This window comes from Salmo salar, chromosome ssa17 (genome assembly GCF_905237065.1).
Source record: "Salmo salar chromosome ssa17, Ssal_v3.1, whole genome shotgun sequence".
In the NCBI taxonomy this organism is placed as follows: Eukaryota; Metazoa; Chordata; class Actinopteri; order Salmoniformes; family Salmonidae; genus Salmo; species Salmo salar.
In genome coordinates, this window is record NC_059458.1 from 84,693,011 (window position 1) to 84,720,427 (window position 27,417).

At 44.1% G+C, this 27,417-nt stretch overlaps 3 protein-coding genes across 3 annotated transcripts in view; 1 reads left to right on the top strand and 2 right to left on the bottom strand.

Annotated features, from left to right (window-relative positions):
* The window catches only part of LOC106596503 (protein PHTF2), a 131,897-nt gene extending 117,816 nt beyond the window's left edge, over positions 1-14,081 (bottom strand). Inside the window, exon 1 of the mRNA XM_045700271.1 lies at positions 13,900-14,081. The gene's annotated coding sequence lies outside the window, so the exon portion shown is untranslated. The remainder of the gene's footprint in view (positions 1-13,899) is intronic.
* Positions 14,082-16,652: 2,571 nt separating this feature from the next.
* LOC106609820 (transmembrane protein 60) lies at positions 16,653-18,308 on the top strand. The gene is made up of 2 exons (XM_014208845.2): positions 16,653-16,836; positions 17,249-18,308. Exon 2 carries the CDS (start codon positions 17,321-17,323, stop codon positions 17,720-17,722), a length of 402 nt encoding a protein of 133 aa, XP_014064320.1. The 5' UTR covers positions 16,653-16,836; positions 17,249-17,320; the 3' UTR covers positions 17,723-18,308.
* Positions 18,309-21,559: 3,251 nt separating this feature from the next.
* Positions 21,560-27,417, bottom strand: part of LOC106609819 (lysine-specific demethylase RSBN1L-like) — an 89,104-nt gene continuing 83,246 nt past the window's right edge. The window contains 1 exon segment of the mRNA XM_045700273.1: positions 21,560-24,481. Within this exon segment, the coding sequence (XP_045556229.1) occupies positions 23,276-24,481 (1,206 nt within the window). The 3' untranslated portion in view covers positions 21,560-23,275.

Genomic DNA, 27,417 nt, shown 5'->3' on the forward strand with positions numbered 1-27,417 from the left:
GTCATCTCCTCCTAGGTATTATTGTTCAACCAGACATGTCATCTCCTCCTAGGTATTATTGTTCAACCAGACCATGTCATCTCCTCCTAGGTATTATTGTTCAACCAGACATGTCATCTCCTCCTAGGTATTATTGTTCAACCAGACATGTCATCTCCTCCTAGGTATTATTGTTCAACCAGACATGTCATCTCCTCCTAGGTATTATTGTTCAACCAGACATGTCATCTCCTCCTAGGTATTATTGTTCAACCAGACATGTCATCTCCTCCTAGGTATTATTGTTCAACCAGACATGTCATCTCCTCCTAGGTATTATTGTTCAACCAGACATGTCATCTCCTCCTAGGTATTATTGTTCAACCAGACATGTCATCTCCTCCTAGGTATTATTGTTCAACCAGACCCATGTCATCTCCTCCTAGGTATTATTGTTCAACCAGACATGTCATCTCCTCCTAGGTATTATTGTTCAACCAGACATGTCATCTCCTCCTAGGTATTATTGTTCAACCAGACATGTCATCTCCTCCTAGGTATTATTGTTCAACCAGACATGTCATCTCCTCCTAGGTATTATTGTTCAACCAGACATGTCATCTCCTCCTAGGTATTATTGTTCAACCAGACATGTCATCTCCTCCTAGGTATTATTGTTCAACCAGACATGTCATCTCCTCCTAGGTATTATTGTTCAACCAGACATGTCATCTCCTCCTAGGTATTATTGTTCAACCAGACATGTCATCTCCTCCTAGGTATTATTGTTCAACCAGACATGTCATCTCCTCCTAGGTATTATTGTTCAACCAGACATGTCATCTCCTCCTAGGTATTATTGTTCAACCAGACATGTCATCTCCTCCTAGGTATTATTGTTCAACCAGACCCATGTCATCTCCTCCTAGGTATTATTGTTCAACCAGACATGTCATCTCCTCCTAGGTATTATTGTTCAACCAGACATGTCATCTCCTCCTAGGTATTATTGTTCAACCAGACCCATGTCATCTCCTCCTAGGTATTATTGTTCAACCAGACATGTCATCTCCTCCTAGGTATTATTGTTCAACCAGACATGTCATCTCCTCCTAGGTATTATTGTTCAACCAGACATGTCATCTCCTCCTAGGTATTATTGTTCAACCAGACATGTCATCTCCTCCTAGGTATTATTGTTCAACCAGACATGTCATCTCCTCCTAGGTATTATTGTTCAACCAGACATGTCATCTCCTCCTAGGTATTATTGTTCAACCAGACATGTCATCTCCTCCTAGGTATTATTGTTCAACCAGACATGTCATCTCCTCCTAGGTATTATTGTTCAACCAGACCCATGTCATCTCCTCCTAGGTATTATTGTTCAACCAGACATGTCATCTCCTCCTAGGTATTATTGTTCAACCAGACATGTCATCTCCTCCTAGGTATTATTGTTCAACCAGACCCATGTCATCTCCTCCTAGGTATTATTGTTCAACCAGACATGTCATCTCCTCCTAGGTATTATTGTTCAACCAGACATGTCATCTCCTCCTAGGTATTATTGTTCAACCAGACATGTCATCTCCTCCTAGGTATTATTGTTCAACCAGACATGTCATCTCCTCCTAGGTATTATTGTTCAACCAGACATGTCATCTCCTCCTAGGTATTATTGTTCAACCAGACATGTCATCTCCTCCTAGGTATTATTGTTCAACCAGACCCATGTCATCTCCTCCTAGGTATTATTGTTCAACCAGACATGTCATCTCCTCCTAGGTATTATTGTTCAACCAGACATGTCATCTCCTCCCAGGTATTATTGTTCAACCAGACCATGTCATCTCCTCCTAGGTATTATTGTTCAACCAGACATGTCATCTCCTCCTAGGTATTATTGTTCAACCAGACATGTCATCTCCTCCTAGGTATTATTGTTCAACCAGACATGTCATCTCCTCCTAGGTATTATTGTTCAACCAGACATGTCATCTCCTCCTAGGTATTATTGTTCAACCAGACCATGTCATCTCCTCCTAGGTATTATTGTTCAACCAGACATGTCATCTCCTCCTAGGTATTATTGTTCAACCAGACATGTCATCTCCTCCTAGGTATTATTGTTCAACCAGACATGTCATCTCCTCCTAGGTATTATTGTTCAACCAGACCCATGTCATCTCCTCCTAGGTATTATTGTTCAACCAGACATGTCATCTCCTCCTAGGTATTATTGTTCAACCAGACATGTCATCTCCTCCTAGGTATTATTGTTCAACCAGACATGTCATCTCCTCCTAGGTATTATTGTTCAACCAGACATGTCATCTCCTCCTAGGTATTATTGTTCAACCAGACCCATGTCATCTCCTCCTAGGTATTATTGTTCAACCAGACCCATGTCATCTCCTCCTAGGTATTATTGTTCAACCAGACCCATGTCATCTCCTCCTAGGTATTATTGTTCAACCAGACATGTCATCTCCTCCTAGGTATTATTGTTCAACCAGACATGTCATCTCCTCCTAGGTATTATTGTTCAACCAGACATGTCATCTCCTCCTAGGTATTATTGTTCAACCAGACATGTCATCTCCTCCTAGGTATTATTGTTCAACCAGACATGTCATCTCCTCCTAGGTATTGTTCCTGTGGATACACTCTAATCCTCTCCATTTAAATTGATAGATGATCTATTAGCAGAAGCAAGGAAATGTGTAACAGAATGCTGGAAAAATAAACATGCACCCTCAAATGATCATGCACCCTCAAATGATCATGCACCCTCAAATGATCATGCACCCTCAAATGATCATGCACCCTCAAATGAACATGCACCCTCAAATAAACATGCACCCTCAAATGAACATGCACCCTCAAATGAACATGCACCCTCAAATAAACATGCACCCTCAAATGAACATGCACCCTCAAATGAACATGCACCCTCAAATGAACATGCACCCTCCCGAGTGGCTCAGCGGTCTAAGGCACTGCATCTCAGTGCTAGAGGGGTCACTACAGACCCTGGTTCGATCCCAGGCTGTATCACAACTGGCCCTGATCGGGCGGCGCACAATTGGTCCGACTTCGTCCGGGTTAGGGGAGGGTTTGGCCGGGGTAGGCCATCATTGTAAATAAGAATGTGTTCTTAACTGACTTGCCTAGTTAAATAAAGGTTAAATAAAGATATGTGGTTAGGTCTATAGAGGGAACCTGCTGACATGGAGAGAATTACATCAACCTTGCAACACAGACAGCATAGGTATGGTGTCTGGTCAGACTTCCTGACATATCGTCCTGCTCTTATTCTGTTATTTCTGGGGGTTTTGTTTGTTTCTGTTGTTTTTCTGTGGCTTTATCCAAATTGTATTCTTATTCAGTCTTTAAAAATGTGCTCTATACAGACAAAATGTTCTCTTAACATGAATGTAATTCAGCTCCTTTGTTTTATTTATTTTATTTAACATCTTACATCTAGACGTTCCGCTAGCCTGCTCCACCTGCTCCAATATCCAATGATAGGCGTGGCGCAAATTACAAATTCCTCAAAAATACAAAAACTTTGAAAATTTTTCAAACATATGACTATTTCACAGCATTTTAAAGACAAGACTCTCCTTTATCTAACCACACTGTCCGATTTCAAAAAGGCTTTACAGCGAAAGCAAAACATTAGATTATGTCAGCAGAGTACCAAGCCAGAAATAATCAGACACCCATTTTTCAAGCTAGCATATAATGTCACAAAAACCCAGAAGACAGCTAAATGCAGCACTAACCTTTGATGATCTTCATCAGATGACAACCCTAGGACATTATGTTATACAATACATGCATGTTTTGTTCAATCAAGTTCATATTTATATCAAAAAACAGCTTTTTACATTAGCATGTGACGTTCAGAACTAGCATACCCCCCACAAACTTCCGGGGAATTTGCTAACAATTTACTAAATTACTCACGATAAACGTTCACAAAAAGCATAACAATTATTTTAAGAATTATAGATACAGAACTCCTCTATGCACTCGATATGTCCGATTTTAAAATAGCTTTTTGGTGAAAGCACATTTTGCAATATTCTAAGTACATAGCCCAGACATCACGGGCTAGCTATTTAGACACCTGGCAAGTTTAGCACTCACCAATATCAGATTTACTATTATAAAAGTTTGATTACCTTTTGTTGTCTTCGTCAGAATGCACTCCCAGGACTGCTACTTCAATAACAAATGTTGGTTTGGTCCAAAATAATCCATCGTTATATCCGAATAGCGGCGTTTTGTTCGTGCGTCCCAGACACTATCCGAATGGTAAAGAAGGGTCGTGCGCATGGCGCAATTTGTGACAAAAAAAATCTAAATATTCCATTACCGTACTTAGAAGCATGTCAACCGCTGTTCAAAATCAATTTTTATGCCATTTTTCTCGTAAAAAAGCGATAATATTCCGACCGGGAATGTCCATTTAGCTAAACAGAGGAAAGAAAACAAAGCTTTCGGTCGACGCGGGCACGAGCTTGAGTCTCACAGTACTGTAACCAGCCACTACCCAAACGCGCTACTTTGTTTCAGCCAGAGCCTGCAAAGCCACGATTCAGCGTTTTGCCGCCTTCTGAGAGCCTATGGCAGCCGTAGGAAGTGTCACGGGACAGCTAATATCCTCACTCTTCAATAAACAGAGACAAGAAGAACGACACCTTGTCAGACAGGCCACTTCCTGCATGAAATCTTCTCAGGTTTTTGCCTGCCATATGAGTTCTTTTATACTCACAGACACCATTCAAACAGTTTTAGAAACTTTAGGGTGTTTTCTATCCAAAGCCAATAATTATATGCATATTCTAGTTACTGGGCAGGAGTAGTAACCAGATTAAATCGTGTACGTTTTTTATCCAGCCGTGAAAATACTGCCCCCTAGCCATAACAGGTTAACTAGTCAGCTAACAACAAATTCTTATTTACAATGACGGCCTACTGAGGAACAGTGGGTTAACTGCCTTGTTCAGGGGAACAGTGGGTTAACTGCCTTGTTCAGGGGAACAGTGGGTTAACTGTCTTGTTCAGGGGAACACTGGGTTAACTGCCTTGTTCAGGGGAACAGTGGGTTAACTGCCTTGTTCAGGGGAACAGTGGGTTAACTGTCTTGTTCAGGGGAACACTGGGTTAACTGCCTTGTTCAGGGGAACAGTGGGTTAACTGCCTTGTTCAGGGGAACAGTGGGTTAACTGCCTTGTTCAGGGGAACAGTGGGTTAACTGCCTTGTTCAGGGGAACAGTGGGTTAACTGCCTTGTTCAGGGGAACACTGGGTTAACTGCCTTGTTCAAGGGAACAGTGGGTTAACTGCCTTGTTCAGGGGAACACTGGGTTAACTGCCTTGTTCAGGGGAACAGTGGGTTAACTGCCTTGTTCAGGGGAACAGTGGGTTAACTGCCTTGTTCAGGGGAACAGTGGGTTAACTGCCTTGTTCAGGGGAACAGTGGGTTAACTGCCTTGTTCAGGGGAACAGTGGGTTAACTGCCTTGTTCAGGGGAACAGTGGGTTAACTGCCTTGTTCAGGGGAACAGTGGGTTAACTGCCTTGTTCAGGGGAACAGTGGGTTAACTGCCTTGTTCAGGGGAACAGTGGGTTAACTGCCTTGTTCAGGGGAACAGTGGGTTAACTGCCTTGTTCAGGGGAACAGTGGGTTAACTGCCTTGTTCAGGGGAACAGTGGGTTAACTGTCTTGTTCAGGGGAACAGTGGGTTAACTGCCTTGTTCAGGGGAACAGTGGGTTAACTGCATTGTTCAGGGGAACACTGGGTTAACTGCCTTGTTCAGGGGAACACTGGGTTAACTGCCTTGTTCAGGGGAACACTGGGTTAACTGCCTTGTTCAGGGGAACAGTGGGTTAACTGTCTTGTTCAGGGGCAGAAAGACAGATTTTTACCTTGTCAGCTCGATCTAGCAACCTTTGGGTTACTGGCCCAACACTCTAACCACTAGACTACCTGCCGCCCATAAAGACAGCAAAGGTATGTTGTGTATGTATGGTACATGTTCTTTATGTGCTCTTCAACACAAATGTAGAAACATAAAACGAAAGCAACTGCTGTTGTTTACAGCCACAGTATAAAACTCTAGGCTACATCTGAAATGAATCCAGTTTATTCATATCAAATGAAGAGGCTACATTTTGATAAGATCATTTCTGTCTGTGTGTTACTGATTTAAGGCCAAGTGACTAAAAGTGAATGTAGAAAAAGATGACAAGGCCATAGACGGGTGGGTTGTTGAGCAACGAAAACCATACGAGCTCAACCGTGGAGCAAAACCAGCGGGGTTGGCTGAGGATCAAAGGATTGTTCACAACATGGAAACTAAATATCCTCTTCAATTCTTTATTGAAAACAGAAATACATTTGCACAATGAGCACTTGTTGTCTCTTAAATGCATCATTACAGTTGTTGGTTAGCTAGCTAGCGAATTTTATCCATATTAGCATTGACATGACATGAGTCAAAACCCCTGAAAACAAGACATGTTATCAAGAACAAGACACAATGAGACTAAATGAGTAACCTAGGATTCCCTACATGCAGCTTCTGGTCCTTGTTGCTATCTGACCATCCAGGATCGTAACAACGCAGGCCTTCTGCCCCCTCGACGAGACGAACATCGTTCTCATGACGTTGTCAGCCATCCCCTCTATAGTTACTGGTCTCTTCAAGACAACACACACAGCATGGTCTACAGCAAAATGACAAACAGCCTTAGTTTGGTCAATGTGGATGATAATAGATGTATTATAGACTTACAAGACAGCAATTTGCTGCTCATTGATAGAGTCTGCTGAGAGTCAGTCAGTGGGTTAGCCAGAATACAGTAGACCACTGTCAACAGTCTAGTACGAGTGCCTTGGCTTCTCTAGCTACTGAAAGACAGACAGAATTATCAAACACTATTGACTGTGAGAGCTGGACAGACAGAAAGACAGACAGCCAGAAAGAAAGACAGAAAGACAGCCAGCAAGACATCCAACCAGTCAGAAAGACAGACAGCTAGCCAGACATGGGTAAAACAGTCAGTCCCACTCAGAGCAGCCTTCACTCATCCAACAGATTTTCATCAGACAGACAGTCGTACACATTGAACTGAGGGACGTGACTGAAGTCACCCATCTCCTCACACCATGACGGTTCCAGTAGATTAGTGGTTTAGACCAGGGCCACCAGTCTGTGGGAGAAGAGAGACTGTGACCTACCGATGCTGTGGTGTTACAGCAGCCCAAACCAACACAGCTGTGTGGCGCAGCCTAAACCCTGACAGGAAGGAGCTTCCACTCCAACTACAATGGACGAATGCACATCCACACACAAAGTCTGACTGACTCAAATGAACATGTAATGGTACACTGTTGGTACACTGGGCAGAGAGGTCTGTAGACCTAGAGGAGACAGTGTAGAGGTCTGTAGACCTAGAGGAGACAGTGTAGAGGTCTGTAGACCTAGAGGAGACAGTGTAGAGGTCTGTAGACCTAGAGGAGACAGTGTAGAGGTCTGTAGACCTAGAGGAGACAGTGTAGAGGTCTGTAGACCTAGAGGAGACAGTGTAGAGACACTGGTACACTGGGCAGAGAGGTCTGTAGACCTAGAGGAGACAGTGTAGAGGTCTGTAGACCTAGAGGAGACAGTGTAGAGGTCTGTAGACCTAGAGGAGACAGTGTAGAGAGACTGGTACACTGGGCAGAGAGGTCTGTAGACCTAGAGGAGACAGTGTAAACACTGGACACTGGAGAGAGGTCTGTAGACCTAGAGGAGACAGTGTAGAGACACTGGTACACTGGGCAGAGAGGTCTGTAGACCTAGAGGAGACAGTGTAGAGACACTGGTACACTGGGCAGAGAGGTCTGTAGACCTAGAGGAGACAGTGTAGAGACACTGGTACACTGGGCAGAGAGGTCTGTAGACCTAGAGGAGACAGTGTAGAGACACTGGTACACTGGGCAGAGAGGTCTGTAGACCTAGAGGAGACAGTGTAGAGACACTGGTACACTGGGCAGAGAGGTCTGTAGACCTAGAGGAGACAGTGTAGAGACACTGGTACACTGGGCAGAGAGGTCTGTAGACCTAGAGGAGACAGTGTAGAGACACTGGTACACTGGACAGAGAGGTCTGTAGACCTAGAGGAGACAGTGTAGAGACACTGTAGGTACAATGTACCCATCATAGGGGGAACCCTTATCGTGACTAACCCACAAAAAACACACACACACACACACACACACACACACACACACACACACACACACACACACACACACACACACACACACACACACACACACACACACACACACACACACACACACTAGTGGAAAGGAGGTTACAGGAAGCTAGTGCCATCAAATGAAAAACCCTTATCATGTAGGAACAGAGACAGACATGGTTGAGAGAAGAAGCACAAAGGATTGAAGGGAGAGGTCTGGCATGAGGCTGAAGATACTAGACTGGCCCTATATTCTCTAGATTCAATCAATTAACTGTAGTGTAGTCACTCACAGAGAACAGCATGGAGCTTGTAACGCCAGGGTAGTGGGTAGAGGTCGACCGATTATTGGAGAACCAAAAAAAAGCCGGTACCGATTAATCGGCTGATATATATATATATATATATACTGCTCAAAAAAATAAAGGGAACACTTAAACAACACAATGTAACTCCAAGTCAATCACACTTCTGTGAAATCAAACTGTCCACTTAGGAAGCAACACTGATTGACAATACATTTCACATGCTGTTGTGCAAATGGAATAGACAACAGGTGGAAATTATAGGCAATTAGCAAGACACCCCCAATAAAGGAGTGGTTCTGCAGGTGGCAACCACTGACCACTTCTCAGTTCCTATGCTTCCTGGCTGATGTTTTGGTCACTTTTGAATGCTGGCGGTGCTTTCACTCTAGTGGTAGCATGAGACGGAGTCTACAACCCACACAAGTGGCTCAGGTAGTGCAGCTCATCCAGGATGGCACATCAATGCGAGCTGTGGCAAGAAGGTTTGCTGTGTCTATCAGCGTAGTGTCCAGAGCATGGAGGCGCTACCAGGAGACAGGCCAGTAAGTACATCAGGAGACATGGAGGAGGCCGTAGGAGGGCAACAACACAGCAGCAGGACAGCTACCTCCGTCTTTGTGCAAGGAGGAGCAGAAGGAGCACTGCCAGAGCCCTGCAAAATGACCTCCAGCAGGCCACAAATGTGCATGTGTCTGCTCAAACGGTCAGAAACAGACTCCATGAGGGTGGTATGAGGGTCCGACGTCCACAGGTGGGGGTTGTGCTTACAGCCCAACACCGTGCAGGACGTTTGGCATTTTCCAGAGAACACCAAGATTGGCAAATTCGCCACTGGCGCCCTGTGCTCTTCACAGATGAAAGCAGGTTCATACTGAGCACATGTGACAGACGTGACAGTCTGGAGACGCCGTGGAGAACGTTCTGCTGCCTGCAACATCCTCCAGCATGACCGGTTTGGCGGTGGGTCAGTCATGGTGTGGGGTGGCATTTCTTTGGGGGGCCGCACAGCCCTCCATGTGCTCGCCAGAGGTAGCCTGACTGCTATTAGGTACCGAGATGAGATCCTCAGACCCCTTGTGAGACCATATGCTGGTGCGGTTGGCCCTGGGTTCCTCCTAATGCAAGACAATGCTAGACCTCATGTGGCTGGAGTGTGTCAGCAGTTCCTGCAAGAGGAAGGCATTGATGCTATGGACTGGCCCGCCCGTTCCCCAGACCTGAATCCAATTGAGCACATCTGGGACGTCATGTCTCGCTCCATCCACCAACGTCACGTTGCACCACAGACTGTCCAGGAGTTGGCGGATGCTTTAGTCCAGGTCTGGGAGGAGATCCCTCAGGAGACCATCCGCCACCTCATCAGGAGCATGCCCAGGCGTTGTAGGGAGGTCATACAGGCACGTGGAGGCCACACACACTACTGAGCCTCATTTTGACTTGTTTTAAGGACATTACATCAAAGTTGGATCAGCCTGTAGTGTGGTTTTCCACTTTCATTTTGAGTGTGACTCCAAATCCAGACCTCCATGGGTTGATAAATTGGATTTCCATTGATTATTTTTGTGTGATTTTGTTGTCAGCACATTCAACTATGTAAAGAAAAAAGTATTTAATAAGATTATTTATTTCATTCAGATCTAGGATGTGTTGTTTAAGTGTTCCCTTTATTTTTTTGAGCAGTGTATATATATATATATATATTTTTTTTTTGTAATAATGACAATTACAACAATACTGAATTAACAATGAACACTTTTTTTATTTTAACTTAATATAATACATAAATAAAATCAATTTAGTCTCAAATAAATAATGAAACATGTTCAATTTGGTTTAAATAATGCAAAAACAAAGTGTTGGAGAAGAAAGTAACAGTGCAATATGTGCCATGTAAAAAAGCTAATGTTTAAGTTCCTTGCTCAGAACATGAGAACATATGAAAGCTGGTGGTTCCTTTTAACATGAGTCTTCAATATTCCCAGGTAAGAAGTTTTAGGTTGTAGTTATTATAGGAATTATAGGACTATTTCTCTCTATACCATTTGTATTTCATATACCTTTGACTATTGGATGTTCTTAGAGGCACTATAGTATTGCCAGCCTAATCTCGGGAGTTGATAGGCTTGAAGTCATAAACAGTGCTGTACTTCAAGCACAGCGAAAAGCTGCTGGCCAATGGAAGAAAGTGCTGTTTGAATGAATGCTTACGAGCCTGCTGCTGCCTACCACCGCTCAGTCAGACTGCTCTATGAAATCATAGACTTAATTATAATAAACACACAGAAATACGAGCCTTAGGTCATTAATATGGTAAAATACAGAAACTAGGATTTCGAAAACAAAACGTTTATTCTTTCAGTGAAATACGGAACCGTTCCGTATTTTATCAAACGCACGGCATCCCTAAGTCTAAATATTTCTGTTACATTGCCCAACCTTCAATGTTATGTAATAATTATGTAAAATTCTGGCAAATTAATTACGGTCTTTGTTAGGAAGAAATGGTGTTCACACAGTTCTCAACGAGCCAGGCGGCCCAAACTGCTGCATATACCCTGACTCTGCTTACACTGAACGCAAGAGAAGTGACACAATTTCAGGCACCGCATTGATTATATGCAACACAGGACAAGCTAGTTAAACTAGTAATATCATCAACCATGTGTAGTTAACTAGAGATTGTTAAGATTGATCGTTTTTTTATAAGATAAGTTTAATGCTAGCTAGCAACTTACCTTGGCTTCTTGCTGTCTGCACTCGCATAACAGGTGGTCAGCCTGCCATGCAGTCTCCTCGTGGATGGCAATGTAATCAGCATCCAAAAATGCAGATTAGCGAATGGTATGAAAACTTGAAATCGGCCCTAATTAATCAGTCGACCTCTAGTAGAGAATGCGATTCCCAGGACCACCCATATCTAAATGTATGCATGTACAACTGTAAGTCACTTTAGATAAAAGCATCCTCCACATCAGGCCTCCTCCATATCAGGCCTCCTGCCCATCAGGCCTCCTCCACATCAGGCCTCCTGCCCATCAGGCCTCCTCCATATCAGGCCTCCTGCCCATCAGGCCTCCTGCCCATCAGGCCTCCTCCACATCAGGCCTCCTCCACATGGTATATATTATTATATAGTTATGAGCAGCTAGATAGACTCACTAGCCTACACCCAAAATATTATGAAAAAAGTTACTGTGTCCTTTTTAATGAATAACAGATGACATTGAAGACTGCATTACATTTCATGTTGAACTATCTTAACAATGTGCTCCTTGTCACTCATTTATGCCAAACATGAACAATGAAGTGGACAAAGGCACAAACAGATCTGAGACCAGGCTATAGAAGGAGACAACAGATCTAAGACCAGGCTATAGAAGGAGACAACAGATCTGAGACCAGGCTATAGAAGGAGACAACAGATCTGAGACCAGGCTATAGAAGGAGACAACAGATCTGAGACCAGGCTATAGAAGGAGACAACAGATCTGGGACCAGGCTATAGAAGGAGACAACAGATCTGGGACCAGGCTATAGAAGGAGACAACAGATCTGGGACCAGGCTATAGAAGGAGACAACAGATCTGGGACCAGGCTATAGGAGGAGACAACAGATCTGGGACCAGGCTATAGAAGGAGACAACAGATCTGGGACCAGGCTATAGAAGGAGACAACAGATATGGGACCAGGCTATAGAAGGAGACAACAGATCTGGGACCAGGCTATAGGAGGATACAACAGATCTGGGACCAGGCTATAGAAGGAGACAACAGATCTGGGACCAGGCTATAGAAGGAGACAACAGATCTGGGACCAGGCTATAGAAGGAGACAACAGATCTGGGACCAGGCTATAGAAGGAGACAACAGATCTGGGACCAGGCTACCAATGTACTACTAGGCTACCCCAAATACATCACTATAACGTTAGTCATCATCACCTAACAAGGATCCACCAGTGTGGATGTACATGTGATGTACACAGAATGTCTATTGTTAGTCTACAGTGTCTGTGGTGATTTGTCTCTACTACAGATCTGAATCTGTCAACATGATAAAGAGTTGGTGTTGGCTATGCAAATAGCCAGTGGCACATCCTGTTCCTCAACTAGCTCCTTCCAGTTGATTGACTGTATCTATATCGCTGCGTTCACACAGGCAAACCAATTATGATATTTTCCCACTAATTGGTCTTTGGATCATCCGTCTGTATATGCTCTAGAGACTATCAGTAACATTTAAACTATCTACTAACCCTAACAGTAACCCTTATCCTAACCCTGAACTTAACCCTTATCCTAAACCTAGCCCTAACCCTTATTCTAAACCTAACCTTTATCCTAGCCCTGAACTTAACCCTTATCCTAAACCTAGACCTAACCCTTATTCTAAACCTAACCCTAACCTTTATCCTAGCCCTGAACTTAACCCTTATCCTAAACCTAGCCCTAACCCTTATCCTAAACCTAGCCCTAACCCTTATTCTAAACCTAACCCTAACCTTTATCCTAACCCTGAACTTAACCCTTATCCTAAACCTAACCCTTATCCTAAACCTAGCCCTAACCCTTATTCTAAACCTAACCCTTATCCTAAACCTAGACCTAACCCTTATTGTAAACCTAAACTTCGCAAGCAGTTGCTTATCAACAGATAGTTTGTTGATAGTAATGACCATCTGTACACCATCTACAGATGGACTATCCAAATCATGTGTGATCTGGTCAGTGACTTTGTCCCCAATACTTGAAAAGGCTCAGAGCAAACTAGACGAAGTGATGATACACGTCTTAGTAACACAACTCTATTACTGTATTATTATCTGGATGTGTATCATGCCATGGGCATTACTGCAGTGGGATTGTAGACTAGCTGGCTGTATTCAGCTGTTTAGTGGGGGTTGGACGGTGGAGGAGGGGAGACAGTCATGCATATTGAAGGGCCTGTAGGGGGTCAACATCTGATCTCAGCTGGGCCCAATATCCGATGCAGCCAGATGTTCATTGAGGCGAGACATCCATGGGGCTGTCTGGTTAGCTAAACATGTGTTACTAACAGACTTGCTAAACCTGTGTCAATTCTCTCAACGCTTTCTCTCCAGACTCCACTCTTTGGGCTCAAGTGGATCACATTCTAAACGTTACGGATCCTGGCATGCGTTTGTAAATCATTAGTTAACGTTATATACTTTTGTAATCTGTCAAGCGATACAATAATTAGCTAGCTAGCTGGATGATTTAGTGTTTTCAAACAATGCTCAAATCCGCTAGCTCACGTTTAGCATTGATGACTCAAAATAGCTGGCTGGTGAAATGCAATCAAATGAAAATAATGCACGTCTCGTTTCTTACCTCGTTGACTCCGGTTGCTGCAGACCGGTGATTTTATGAATATTAGGACGTTATCTATATGATAGTCTTCGATTCACAGTTTGGCTGATTTTGAAGTGATCTCTTTTCCCTTTCTCTCCCTGACCTCCAATCCGTTTACTGTATAAATACATCCAGCTTGTCTAGCATCTAGCCGACGTGGACGGTATATGTGCGCAACTTAGTTTATGGCCAACCGTGTATCTATCAGTCAAGCATCATTCTCAGCTTCTGTTACACATCATGGACGACACGCTTTGCCCATTGAAACGCACAATACGTTGATTTTACTTAGATAACAACAATAAAGATAAACATGTGAGTGTATACAGTGTCATTTCCTATAGTGCCTCATTATTTGACATGATGAGACTTTCCTGAGCCTCCTCTTGTGGTGAGTTATAGTTACCTGGTTCCCAGTCTTTTTAGCTAATATTCCACCTGTAGAACAAACACCATGTCATTTATTTGATTTATTTAACCTTTCTTTTATCAGGGAGTCATACCAAGACCAAGGTCTCTTTTACAGATGAGCTTTGAATTACATACATTACAAAAAATACACACCTCAAAATATAAATACAAAATGCAAGCAGAAAGAAAAACATGGTCATAAAAAACCGACACATGAATCAGTAATGAGGTCATGTACCGAAGAACCTCCAAAGGAGAGGAATGTTGGCTACAACGACTGGCAACGTCTAAGTTATAGTTACTACCACACAAAAACAAAAGGTTGAACAACTTCATAGAGCTTTACTGACCTCTAGTGGTGTTATAGCTGAAATGTCGGTATTTGTACTTTTGTATTTATGTATTTATTATGCCAAGGCAGAAGCTACTCTTCCTGGGGTCCAACAAAATTAAGGCAATTATACATTTTAAAAACATTAGAATACATTCATAACAGATATCACAACATAATAAGTTTGTGCTTTCAGGCCTCTACTCTACTACCACATAAATATAACACAAAATCCATGTGTACGTGTGTGTATAGCGTGTATCAAATCAAATTGTATTTCTCACATGCACCGAATACAACAGGTATTCACATGCACCGAATACAACAGGTATTCACATGCACCGAATACAACCTTACAGTGAAATGCTTACTTGCAAGCCCTTAACCAACAATGCAGTTTTAAGAAATTCCCTAAAAAAGTAAGAGATAAGAATAACAAATAATTAAAAAGCAGCAGTGGTGGTGGTGGTGGTGGGGGGGGCAATGCAAATAGTCTGGGTAGCCATTTGATTAGCTGGTCAGGAGTCTTATGGCTTGGGTGTAGAAGCTGATTAGAAGCCTCTTGGACCGAGACTTGGTGCTCCGGTACCGCTTGCTGTGCGGTAGCAGAGAGAACGGTCTATGGTTAGGGTGGCTGGAGTCTGACAATTTTTAGGGCCTTCCTGGTATAGAGGTCCTGAATGGCAGGAAGCTTGGCCCCGGTGATGTACTGGAACATTCGCACTACCCTCTGTAGCGCCTTGTGGTCGGAGGCCGAGCAGTTGCCGTACCAGGCAGTGATGCAACCAGTCAGGATGCTCTCGATGGTACAGCTGTAGAACCTTTTGAGGATCTGGGGACCTATGCCAAATCTTTTCAGTTTCCTGAGGGGGAATAGGTTTTGTCGTGCCCTCTTCACGACTGTCTTGGTGTGCTTGGACCATGTTAGTTTGTTGGTGATGTGGACGCCAAGGAACTTGAAGCTCTCAACCTGCTCCACTACAGCCCCATCAATGAGAATGGGGGGCGTGCTTGGACCTCCTTTTCCTGTAGTCCACGATCAGCTCCTTTGTCTTGCTCACATTGAGGGAGAGGTTGTTATCCTGGCACCACACTGCCAGGTCTCTGACCTCCTCCCTATAGGCCGTCTCATCGTTGTTAGTGATCAGGCCTACCACTGTTGTGTCATCAGCAAACTTAATGATGGTGTTGGAGTCGTGCCTGACTGTGCAGTCATGAGTGAACAGGGAGTACAGGAGGGGACTGAGCACTTACCTCTGAGGGGCCCCAGTGTTGAGGATCAGGGTGGCAGATGTGTTGTTACCTACCCTTACCACCTGGGGGCGGCCCATCAGGAAGTCCAGGATCCAGTTGCAGAGGGAGGTGTTTAGTCCCGGGGTCCTTAGCTTAGTGATGAGCTTTGAGGGGACTATAGTGTTGAACGCTGAGCTGTAGTCAATGAACAGCATTCTCACATAGGTGTTCCTTTTGTCCAGGTGGGAAAGGGCAGTGTGGAGCGCAATAGAGATTGCATCATCTGCGTATGTTATTGCGTGTTTGTATGCATGTGTCTATGTTTGTGTTGCTTCACAGTACCTGCTGTTCTATAAGGAAATTAATTTTTTATCTAATTTTACTTCTGGCATGAGTTACTTGATGTGGAATAGAGTTCCATGTAGTCATGGTTCAATGTAGTACTGTGTGCCTCCCATAGTCTGTTCTGGACTTGGGGACTGTGAAAAGACCTCTGGTGGCATGTCCAAGTTATGTGCCAGTAGTTCAAACAGACAGCTCGGCGCATTCAACATGTCAATACCTCTCACAAATACAAGCACACATTCTGAAACTAACCGCAGATCTGCGTTAAGTGTTGCTGTCATTTATTTATAAATCTGCTGGGGATTATTTTTAGGAACTTTACGGTAAAGGCCCTGTATCCTTAAATACATGATATTATGATTGACATTACATTGGTCCAATAGTTGGAAAGATAATTTATCAATAACCAATAGGTATTTATGTTGGGCGGGATCTTACCTTGCGTGCATGTAAAGAAAATAAATCAGAAATCAGCCGTTCTAACTAGCTAATATTTACGAACGGTCATGTAGCTAAAATTGATGATGGATTATCGAAAATTATTTAACGGTGGATACGGAGACAGAAACTCTGATCATCACTAAACACAACATCAGGTAGGTTGCTGCAACGCGTTGTGGTGTTTGCTAGAATAATTCACGTTAGCTATTTTATCAAACGCCAGTTAACTTTAGCGAGCTAGCTAGCCATTCTGAAAATGTAAATGTCTTTATCTGTCTTGCAAATAATGTTAGCTTATTAGCTAAACATTTCTATAAAAAAAAAGTGTCAAGCTAGTTGGTTAGTTTGCTATGACATAAGTAACGTTAGGTGCAACTGGCTGCAGCTGTGTTAAAAATAACGTTCCAGTTGTGACGGCTATCTAAGGCCTCGCAGAAGAACTTGTCATTAGTGACATTCTAAATGTATGGGTCTGACTAGATCTAGACAGCTAGCTAACTCGTGTGTGCCGTTTGAATGCACAATAAAGGTGCATCATGGCTGTATTCTCTGACCCTTTCTTCTCAGGGGCCAGCAACCTCTATTTCCACTGTAGGAGTCCTACCAGTGTCCCTGTGGGGCCACCATAGCAGAGACACAATGTCTCTCGCTCAGAGAGTCCTCCTCACCTGGATCTTCACCCTGGCCTTCCTCATCATGCTCGTCCTCAAACTAGATGGCAAAGTCCACTGGAACTGGTTCCTCACCTTTCTACCCGTATGGATCTTCGACGGCATCCTCCTCCTCATGTTGCTAGTCAAGATGGTCGCCAGGTGTAAAGCGGGCCATGACCCTCGTAACGGCTCCCAGGACCTGAAGAAGAAGGCCTGGTACCTGGCGTCCATGCTGCTGAAGCTGGGCTTCTGTCTGACGCTGTGCGCCCGGCTGGAGAAGCTTACCCATATCAAGCTCACCTTTGTGTGTATTCCTCTATGGTGCATGTTGCTGGGAGCCATGGTGGAGCTGGGGTATAACATCTTCCCCGAGAGGAGAGAGGCATGAGAGATGGATTGAGGAGGCTCTTCAGAGAAGGCTGGAAGGAACACACACAAACCTACTTCTTTAGTGTGGTTATTTTAGCTGTTTGCAAAATCAAACTCTCCTTCATTTGTTGTTATGACATGAAGTGTTGTCCAAGCTTTGCTCTCGTGCCAACAGTATTGCTTATCAGAGAACAGATAAGAGACTGTGCCTTCAGGTTATAAGACTGATGTAAATGGTACAGATCATGTAGATGTCAGATAAACTAATACAATCTAGCAAAACCATGTCACATTGCTAGCTAAGGATTTCCAGACATTTTCCTTGACGTCAGCATCTTTTGTGCAGTGTTGTAGACTCTTTCATACTTTGTGGGACGACGAAAAATGATTGTCGTAGTGTTTGGAAGACGGGGCTCTTTCTATGTAAAGCCATTCAGTGTTTTGTGCCATTCAGTTTAAATGTAATCTACCTGTAGTGTTACTGTCTCCTTTTTAATGTTCACCTTTTGAATAGCTCATTTTGACATCAGTCTGCATATGTTATTTATTATTTTCCTTTAAGTATTGTGTGAATAAATGGATGTCACTATTGTTCCAAACTAAAACATGCTCTGATTTTGTTTATGGTGCCTTATGAGCTGTTGACTCCAGCATCAGAATAGATGAGCAGGCAAGTCTCCATGTACTACCATCCGTAGTGGATAGATGGCAGTAGCAGCATGGTAGACTGTTGGCCTACTTGTGTTCAGTGCAATAATCAATGGCAGTTCTAATACTGGGCTGTTTGAAATGAAAAGTACAAGATTTATATAACCCCGAATTAAAGAGAAAAGAGTTAGATTGAAGAGAGGACAGAAGGTAAATAGACAACCTGTAGTTGAGAACACAGCCTCAATGAACTTCCACAGACTGAACAGCCTCATTCCATGTACTCTCAGTTCAGTAAATGTGTACTACAAACAGAAAATGTCTCTCAACCATGATGCATTTGGGGGGATTTTTGTTTTTACTCCCTAAAACAATCCCTCACTCTGAAATGAGACTGACTGAAAATGTTCTCCATGCCTGTCCTTTTCATTTCTTTCTTTTATAGGACACATTTGTCCTGACATTCACACACACACACACACAGAGCATGCATAAACATCTTCCTCTCACACAGAGCATGCATAAACACCTTCCTCTCTCACACACAGAGCATGCATAAACACCTTCCTCTCTCACACACAGAGCATGCATAAACACCTTCCTCTCTCACACACAGAGCATGCATAAACACCTTCCTCTCTCACACACAGAGCATGCATAAACACCTTCCTCTCACACACACACACACAGAGCATGCATAAACACCTTCCTCTCACACACACACAGAGCATGCATAAACACCTTCCTCTCTCACACACAGAGCATGCATAAACACCTTCCTCTCACACACACAGAGCATGCATAAACACCTTCCTCTCACACACACAGAGCATGCATAAACACCTTCCTCTCACACACACACACAGAGCATGCATAAACACCTTCCTCTCTCACACACAGAGCATGCATAAACATCTTCCTCTCACACACACAGAGCATGCATAAACACCTTCCTCTCACACACACACACAGAGCATGCATAAACACCTTCCTCTCACACACACAGAGCATGCATAAACACCTTCCTCTCTCACACACAGAGCATGCATAAACACCTTCCTCTCACACACACACACAGAGCATGCATAAACACCTTCCTCTCACACACAGAGCATGCATAAACACCTTCCTCTCACACACACACACAGAGCATGCATAAACACCTTCCTCTCACACACACAGAGCATGCATAAACACCTTCCTCTCACACACAGAGCATGCATAAACACCTTCCTCTCACACACACAGAGCATGCATAAACACCTTCCTCTCACACACAGAGCATGCATAAACACCTTCCTCTCACACACACAGAGCATGCATAAACACCTTCCTCTCACACACAGAGCATGCATAAACACCTTCTCACACAGAGCATGCATAAACATATTTCTCTCACACACACAGAGCATGCATAAACACCTTCCTCTCACACACACAGAGCATGCATACACACCTTCCTCTCACACACAGAGCATGCATAAACACCTTCCTCTCTCACACACAGAGCATGCATAAACACCTTCCTCTCTCACACACAGAGCATGCATAAACACCTTCCTCTCACACACAGAGCATGCATAAACACCTTCCTCTCACACACAGAGCATGCATAAACACCTTCCTCTCACACACAGAGCATGCATAAACACCTTCCTCTCACACACAGAGCATGCATAAACACCTTACTCACACACAGAGCATGCATAAACACCTTCCTCTCACACACAGAGCATGCATAAACACCTTACTCACACACACACAGAGCATGCATAAACACCTTCCTCTCACACACACAGAGCATGCATAAACACCTTCCTCTCACACACAGAGCATGCATAAACACCTTCCTCTCACACACAGAGCATGCATAAACACCTTCCTCTCACACACACACAGAGCATGCATAAACACCTTACTCACACACAGAGCATGCATAAACACCTTCCTCTCACACACAGAGCATGCATAAACACCTTCCTCTCTCACACACAGAGCATGCATAAACACCTTCCTCTCACACACACAGAGCATGCATAAACACCTTACTCACACACAGAGCATGCATAAACACCTTACTCTCACACACAGAGCATGCATAAACACCTTCCTCTCACACACAGAGCATGCATAAACACCTTCCTCTCACACACAGAGCATGCATACACATCTTCCTCTCTCACACACAGAGCATGCATAAACACCTTCCTCTCACACACAGAGCATGCATAAACACCTTCCTCTCACACACAGAGCATGCATAAACATCTTCCTCTCACACACACAGAGCATGCATAAACACCTTCTCACACAGAGCATGCATACACATCTTCCTCTCACACACACAGAGCATGCATAAACATCTTCCTCTCACACACACAGAGCATGCATACACATCTTCCTCTCACACACACAGAGCATGCATAAACACCTTCCTCTCACACACACACACAGAGCATGCATAAACACCTTCCTCTCACACACACACACAGAGCATGCATAAACACCTTCCTCTCTCACACACAGAGCATGCATACACAGCTTCCTCTCACACACACAGAGCATGCATAAACATCTTCCTCTCGGGTCTGTGTGTCAGGGCTACATCCCAACCCCTCTCCCCAGGTCCTTCTGTATGCCATAGGGCTCTGGTCAACAGTAGTGCACTATAGAGAACAGGGTGCCGTTTGGGATGCACCCTGTGACTGGACCAAGAGTTTGAGACTCGCCCATCGCACTAATCTGATTATCATCTGAGACGTAGAGGCCAGGGCAGTCTGTCATAGCTTCTAGTGAGGTCTCTGTTGGACTTATTCTGGTCAGTTAGATCAGCAGTTCTCCTGTGTTCATTTCCCAGCGCGCCACGGCTATAATCTCACATACCACAACTGCTGAGCTCATCGCCGCTGAGTGCAGTGTGTGGGCGGCTTGCATAACACAGACAGAAGTAGCAGAGGCCAGAAAGGTAATCATGCTCCAGTGGATCCATGCTGCTGAAATGTGCTTCTGCAGATCACACACACTGTACTGTCTCCATGACGACTTGTGCAGAAATAAATAGCCTGTTTCAGATGAGTGGCAAGTTGAATCCCAAATATACACACGCTTCTTGACTGAGCCCAACACGTTAAACTGTTAAATCTAAAATGGCTGGTCTTACCAGTTGTAAGCTAAAAGGCCATGATATCAGATCCACTGGAGCCCCATGATCAAACACAACATTGACCTTTATTTTAAGGATCCAACCCTTTTTTTCTTCTTCCAATTTTCACCTAAAATGACAAACCCAAATCTAACGGCCTGTAGCTCAGGACCTGACGCAAGGATATACCCATTCTTGGTACCATTTGAAAGGAAACACTGAAGTTTGTGGAAATGTGAAATTAATGTAGGAGAATAGAACACATATCTGGTAAAAGATAATACAAATAAAAAAAACATTTGTTTTACATTTTTTCTTTGTTCCATCTTTGAAAGGCCATCATATTGCAATTTAAAATGTGGCCACTAGATGGCAGCAGTGTGTGCAAAGTTTCAGATTGATCCAGTGAAGCGTTGCAATACTGGACAATATTTTGTATCAAGTCTGCCCAAATGTGCCGAATTGGTCAATTGATACATTTAAGAGGTCCATCTGGTGTCCACTGTAGCCCCATGATCAAACATCACTCATAACGTTAACCTTTATTAAGAGGTCCATCTGGTGTCCACTGTAGCCCCATGATCAAACATCACTCATAACGTTAACCTTTATTAAGAGGTCCATCTGGTGTCCACTGTAGCCCCATGATCAAACATCACTCATAACGTTAACCTTTATTAAGAGGTCCATCTGGTGTCCACTGTAGCCCCATGATCAAACATCACTCATAACGTTAACCTTTATTAAGAGGTCCATCTGGTGTCCACTGTAGCCCCATGATCAAACATCACTCATAACGTTAACCTTTATTAAGAGGTCCATCTGGTGTCCACTGTAGCCCCATGATCAAACATCACTCATAACGTTAACCTTTATTAAGAGGTCCATCTGGTGTCCACTGTAGCCCCATGATCAAACATCACTCATAACGTTAACCTTTATTAAGAGGTCCATCTGGTGTCCACTGTAGCCCCATGATCAAACATCACTCATCACGTTAACCTTTATTAAGAGGTCCATCTTTATGTAGAAATCACACTACAAGTTTTTCTCCTTACAAAAAGTTATTTACACTACAGTGCTGACAATTAAAATCGAACAAAAATTATGAAAACTAAAAGATTCCTTGATATAAATAAGCCTCTGAGGGGGAACAAAAAAAGCCTGGAGTAATCCTTTAAAATAATGTCTCTCATCATCTTACAAAAAATAGATATATGTTAATGTCAGCTGTAATAATAATCCATCTAGAACCTACAACTAAAATATATTATTTAAGGACCTGTTTGTTTGTCAGACCTGCAGAGTACCAGTGCTTCTGGCCCTAAGTGCTTTGACAGTTCACAGATATTAGCCTGTCCCAGATCAGTTTATGCGTTCTTGCCAAGCCAACTCCTACTGTACGGTCAACAATGAGACAAGACAATACAAACTGATCTGGGACCAGGCTACACAGTTATGGACAGGCACTGAGGAATGTTACATTTGCAATGTATTCATTCGGTAACAGAACAGAGCAAAGTGTGCATCCTAAAGGGTACCCTATTTCCTATATAGTGCACTACTTTTGAACAGATCTCTCCTATGGGCCCTGGTCACAAAGTAGATCCCTATGTAGGGAATAGGGCGCCATTTAGGATGCAGAGCAACAGAGCTTTACGTGTTCCTTAGAATACATCCCACACCGTGTTGATATCATGGTTTTACTTCTGTCTTCTCCTTCCTTTAGATGGGATTAAAACAGAACCCAAGAGAGCCATTTAAAAACACTATGTACAACGATCAGTAGAAACAGTCTTTCTGCTGCTGCTCATGCAGGTGGTGTTTAAAGGAGAGGGAGGAGTGGTGCGGGGGGGTGACTGGGGCCTTTGGGTAAAGAGAAGTGTCTTTGTCCTTGGGTTTGTCCGGCCGGGGTTTGTCCGGTCTGGGCTGGGGTTGGGGTCGGAACTGGGGTGTAGGGATCCTGCTCTCTGTGTGGCTGGAGGCCAGGCTTGAAGAAGATAGAAGGGGTGCAGGGGAGGGCGTCAAAAAGGGGGTAGGGGTGTGGGTAAGGGTAGGGATAGGGGTGTGGGTAGGGGTAGGGGTGTGGGTAAGGGTAGGGATAGGGGTGTGGGTAAGGGTAGGGGTAGGGGTGTGGGTAAGGGTAGGGATAGGGGTGTGGGTAAGGGTAGGGGTAGGGGTGTGGGTAAGGGTAGGGGTGTGGCAGGGTTTGTGTGAGAGAGAGTGACTGGGGGTACGAGTGGAAGCCGGGCTGGGTTTGAAGGAGGGAGAGTGTGTAGAAGTGGGGCTAGATTTGGGAGAGGGGGTACGTGAGGATGACGGACTGGGTTTGGGAGAGGATGAGGGGGTGGAGGTGGGGGAGGGTTTGAGTGAGGAAGACAAGGAAGAGTGTGTGGTAGTGGTTTGATGTGATTCTGAGTGATGATAGTGGTGGTAGTAGTGGGGATGATGGTGATGTGATTTGGGCTTGGTGTCCTGGAAAGACGATTTGTAGGGAGTTAGGGGGGTGATGGGAGCTGGTAGGGGGGTGATGGGAGCTGGTAGGGAGGGGGTGATGGGAGCTGGTAGGGGGGTGATGGGAGCTGGTAGGGGGGTGATGGGTGAGGTGACAGAGGGCTTGGGCAGCCTTATATCCGCAGGTTGAGGTTCCACTTTGACCTCTGGGTGGGCAGTGTGTCTGTCTTTGAGGGGTTTGGGGTCTGTGAGAGGAGCTGTGGTCCCTCCCATCAAGGCATCCCCAAACTCCTCCTGTTTGACTCGTAGCGTCGACACGTCCACCTTCCTCTCCTCCTCGGCCGGAGGCTCTTGGTGGTATTGTTTTAAGCGGATGTGCCATGCCAGGCTGCAGACAGCAGAGACAGTCTTGAACTGATGAACCACACTACGAGGGATGTAGTAGATGTCGTTGTCGTACAGCTGGATACGGGCGTAGCGGATCCCCTCGCGTCTCAGCTGGTTCAGCTTAGCATCGTCCACCCACTGCACACACTAATGGAGAGAGAGAGTTAGACAGTGTACTAACCATAGACACTGGGGATTTTTCTCAATGTGTATCTGTTCCCATATCTGAGCTGTTCCCATATTGTTCTAAGCCAGGGGAGTAGTTCAATCACTAGTGCTGAAGGATCCAGCTCTGGGTTGAACATTTGTAAAGCAAACGCAGATGGATGCTGTGAAATCACCTCAGCTGCTCCTAACTCTAAAACAAAACTGCAGCTTAAGAGACGCTAATGGAGGACAGGCCCTGAGCCCTCCTGGAGGGTCTCTTTAATGGAGGACAGGCCCTGAGCCCTCCTGGAGGGTCTCTTTAATGGAGGACAGGCCCTGAGCCCTCCTGGAGGGTCTCTTTAATGGAGGACAGGCCCTGAGCCCTCCTGGAGGGTCTCTTTAAAACCTGTTTGGGATAGGGGGCAGTATTTACACGGCCGGATAAAAAACGTACCCGATTTAATCTGGTTACTACTCCTGCCCAGAAACTAGAATATGCATATAATTAGTAGATTTGGATAGAAAACACTAAAGTTTCTAAAACTGTTTGAATGGTGTCTGTGAGTATAACAGAACTCATATGGCAGGCCAAAACCTGAGAAGATTCCATACAGGAAGTGCACTGTCTGACAACTTGTTCTCCTTCTAGGGCATCTCTATCAAAAATACAGCATCTCTGCTGTAACGTGACATTTTCTAAGGCTTCCATTGGCTCTCAGAAGGCGCCAGAAAGTGGAATGACGTCTCTGCTGTCTCTGGGCGAAAAACAGCAGGAGTTTTCGTGAGTGGTCAGGCAGGGAACAATGACACTGGAGTGCGCATGTACGAGATGACTCCATGTTTTTCTTTCAGTCTATGAATGAATATAACGTCGCCCGGTCGGAATATTATCGCTATTTTACGAGAAAAATAGCATAAAAATTGATTTTAAACAGCGTTTGACATGCTTCGAAGTACGGTAATGGAATATTTAGAATTTTTTTGTCACGAAATGCGCCCGCGCGTCACCCTTTGGATAGTGACCTGAACGCACAAACAAAACGGAGCTATTTCAATATAACTATGGATTATTTCGAACCAAAACAACATTTGTTGTTGAAGTAGAAGTCCTGGGAGTGCATTCTGACGAAGAACAGGAAAGGTAATCCAATTTTTGTTATAGTAATTCTGAGTTTAGTGAGCACCAAACTTGGTGGGTGTCAAATTAGCTAGCCTGTGATGGCCGAGCTATCTACTCAGAATATTGCAAAATGTGCTTTCGCCGAAAAGCCATTTTAAAATCTGACACCGCGATTGCATATAGGAGTTCTGTATCTATAATTCTTAAAATAATTGTTATGTTTTTTGTTAACGTTTATCGTGAGTAATTTAGTAAATTCACCGGAAGTTTGTGGTGGGTATGCTAGTTCTGAACATCACATGCTAATGTAAAAAGCTGTCTTTTGATATAAATATGAACTTGATTGAACAAAACATGCATGTATTGTATAACATAATGTCCTAGGAGTATCATCTGATGAAGATCATCAAAGGTTAGTGCTGCATTTAGCTGTGGTTTAGTTTTTTGTGACTTATATGCTTGCTTTGAAAATGGCTGTGTGATTATTTTTGGCAGGGTACTCTCCTGACATAATCTAATGTTTTGCTTTCGCTGTAAAGCCTTTTTGAAATCGGACAATGTGGTTAGATTAACGAGAGTCTTGTCTTTAAAATGGTGTAAAATAGTCATATGTTTGAGAAATTAAAGTTATAGCATTTAAGGTATTTGTATTTCGCGCCACGCTCTACCATTGGATATTGGTGAGGCGTTCCGCTAGCGGAACGTCTGTCCCTAACAGGTTAATGGAGGACAGGCCCTGAGCCGTCCTGGAGGGTCGTTTTAATGGAGGACAGGCCCTGAGCCGTCCTGGAGGGTCGTTTTAATGGAGGACAGGCCCTGAGCCGTCCTGGAGGGTCGTTTAATGAGGACATGCCCTGAGCCCTCCTGGAGGGTCGTTTTAATGGAGGACAGGCCCTGAGCCCTCCTGGAGGGTCGTTTTAATGGAGGACAGGCCCTGAGCCGTCCTGGAGGGTCGTTTTAATGGAGGACAGGCCCTGAGCCGTCCTGGAGGGTCGTTTTAATGGAGGACAGGCCCTGAGCCGTCCTGGAGGGTCGTTTTAATGGAGGACAGGCCCTGAGCCGTCCTGGAGGGTCGTTTTAAAAACATCTAAGATGTAAAGTCCCCTGTTTTGGGGACCTGCATGGTTCTGGTACTGGTTACAACTGACATTTTGGCTTATGAATGGATCTGTGGACACCGTAGATGGAAATGGCTTGCATTGAGCGGTAGCCGTGATTCTCACAGACGCCTGTGTGAAGCAGGGTGTGAAATCTGACACGTCCCTCCTAACCTTTCATTCACTCTACCGACTGTCCATCAACTCCTGGCTGAACCCTACATCACAGCCACTAACACCACATATGCCTGCAATCCTTACATTGTAGCGCAGCAGAAAATAGTAGTTGTCGATTTATAGCCAGTAATCTAAAATAATTCATAGATTTGAAACAAAAAAACCTTTGTCATAGACGGACAATATTAACATGAGATGAAAGGAGAGTTCCTAGCGAGTTCAGGAAGCCAAGCTAGAGCTCTGACGTTCACGTGGATGGAGGCAGAAGGTTTGATCAAGAGAGAAAACATGCTCATTTTCTCCAACACTAAAACATACAAATATGTATTTCACAGTTATAAGGAAGGTGAAATCTTAGTCATTTGATTATACTATATTTAGAAAGCATATATATATTTCAAGCCTTATTCATACAGTTTTGTTGAATAGGAAATAGGTTATATTTGTTCTGTGCACTTGAACTTGTGTCATCAAAAGTGACGACACCTCAGCAATTTATAAAAAATGTTTACCATAAAGGTGAGATTTGAACCTTTCTTGGA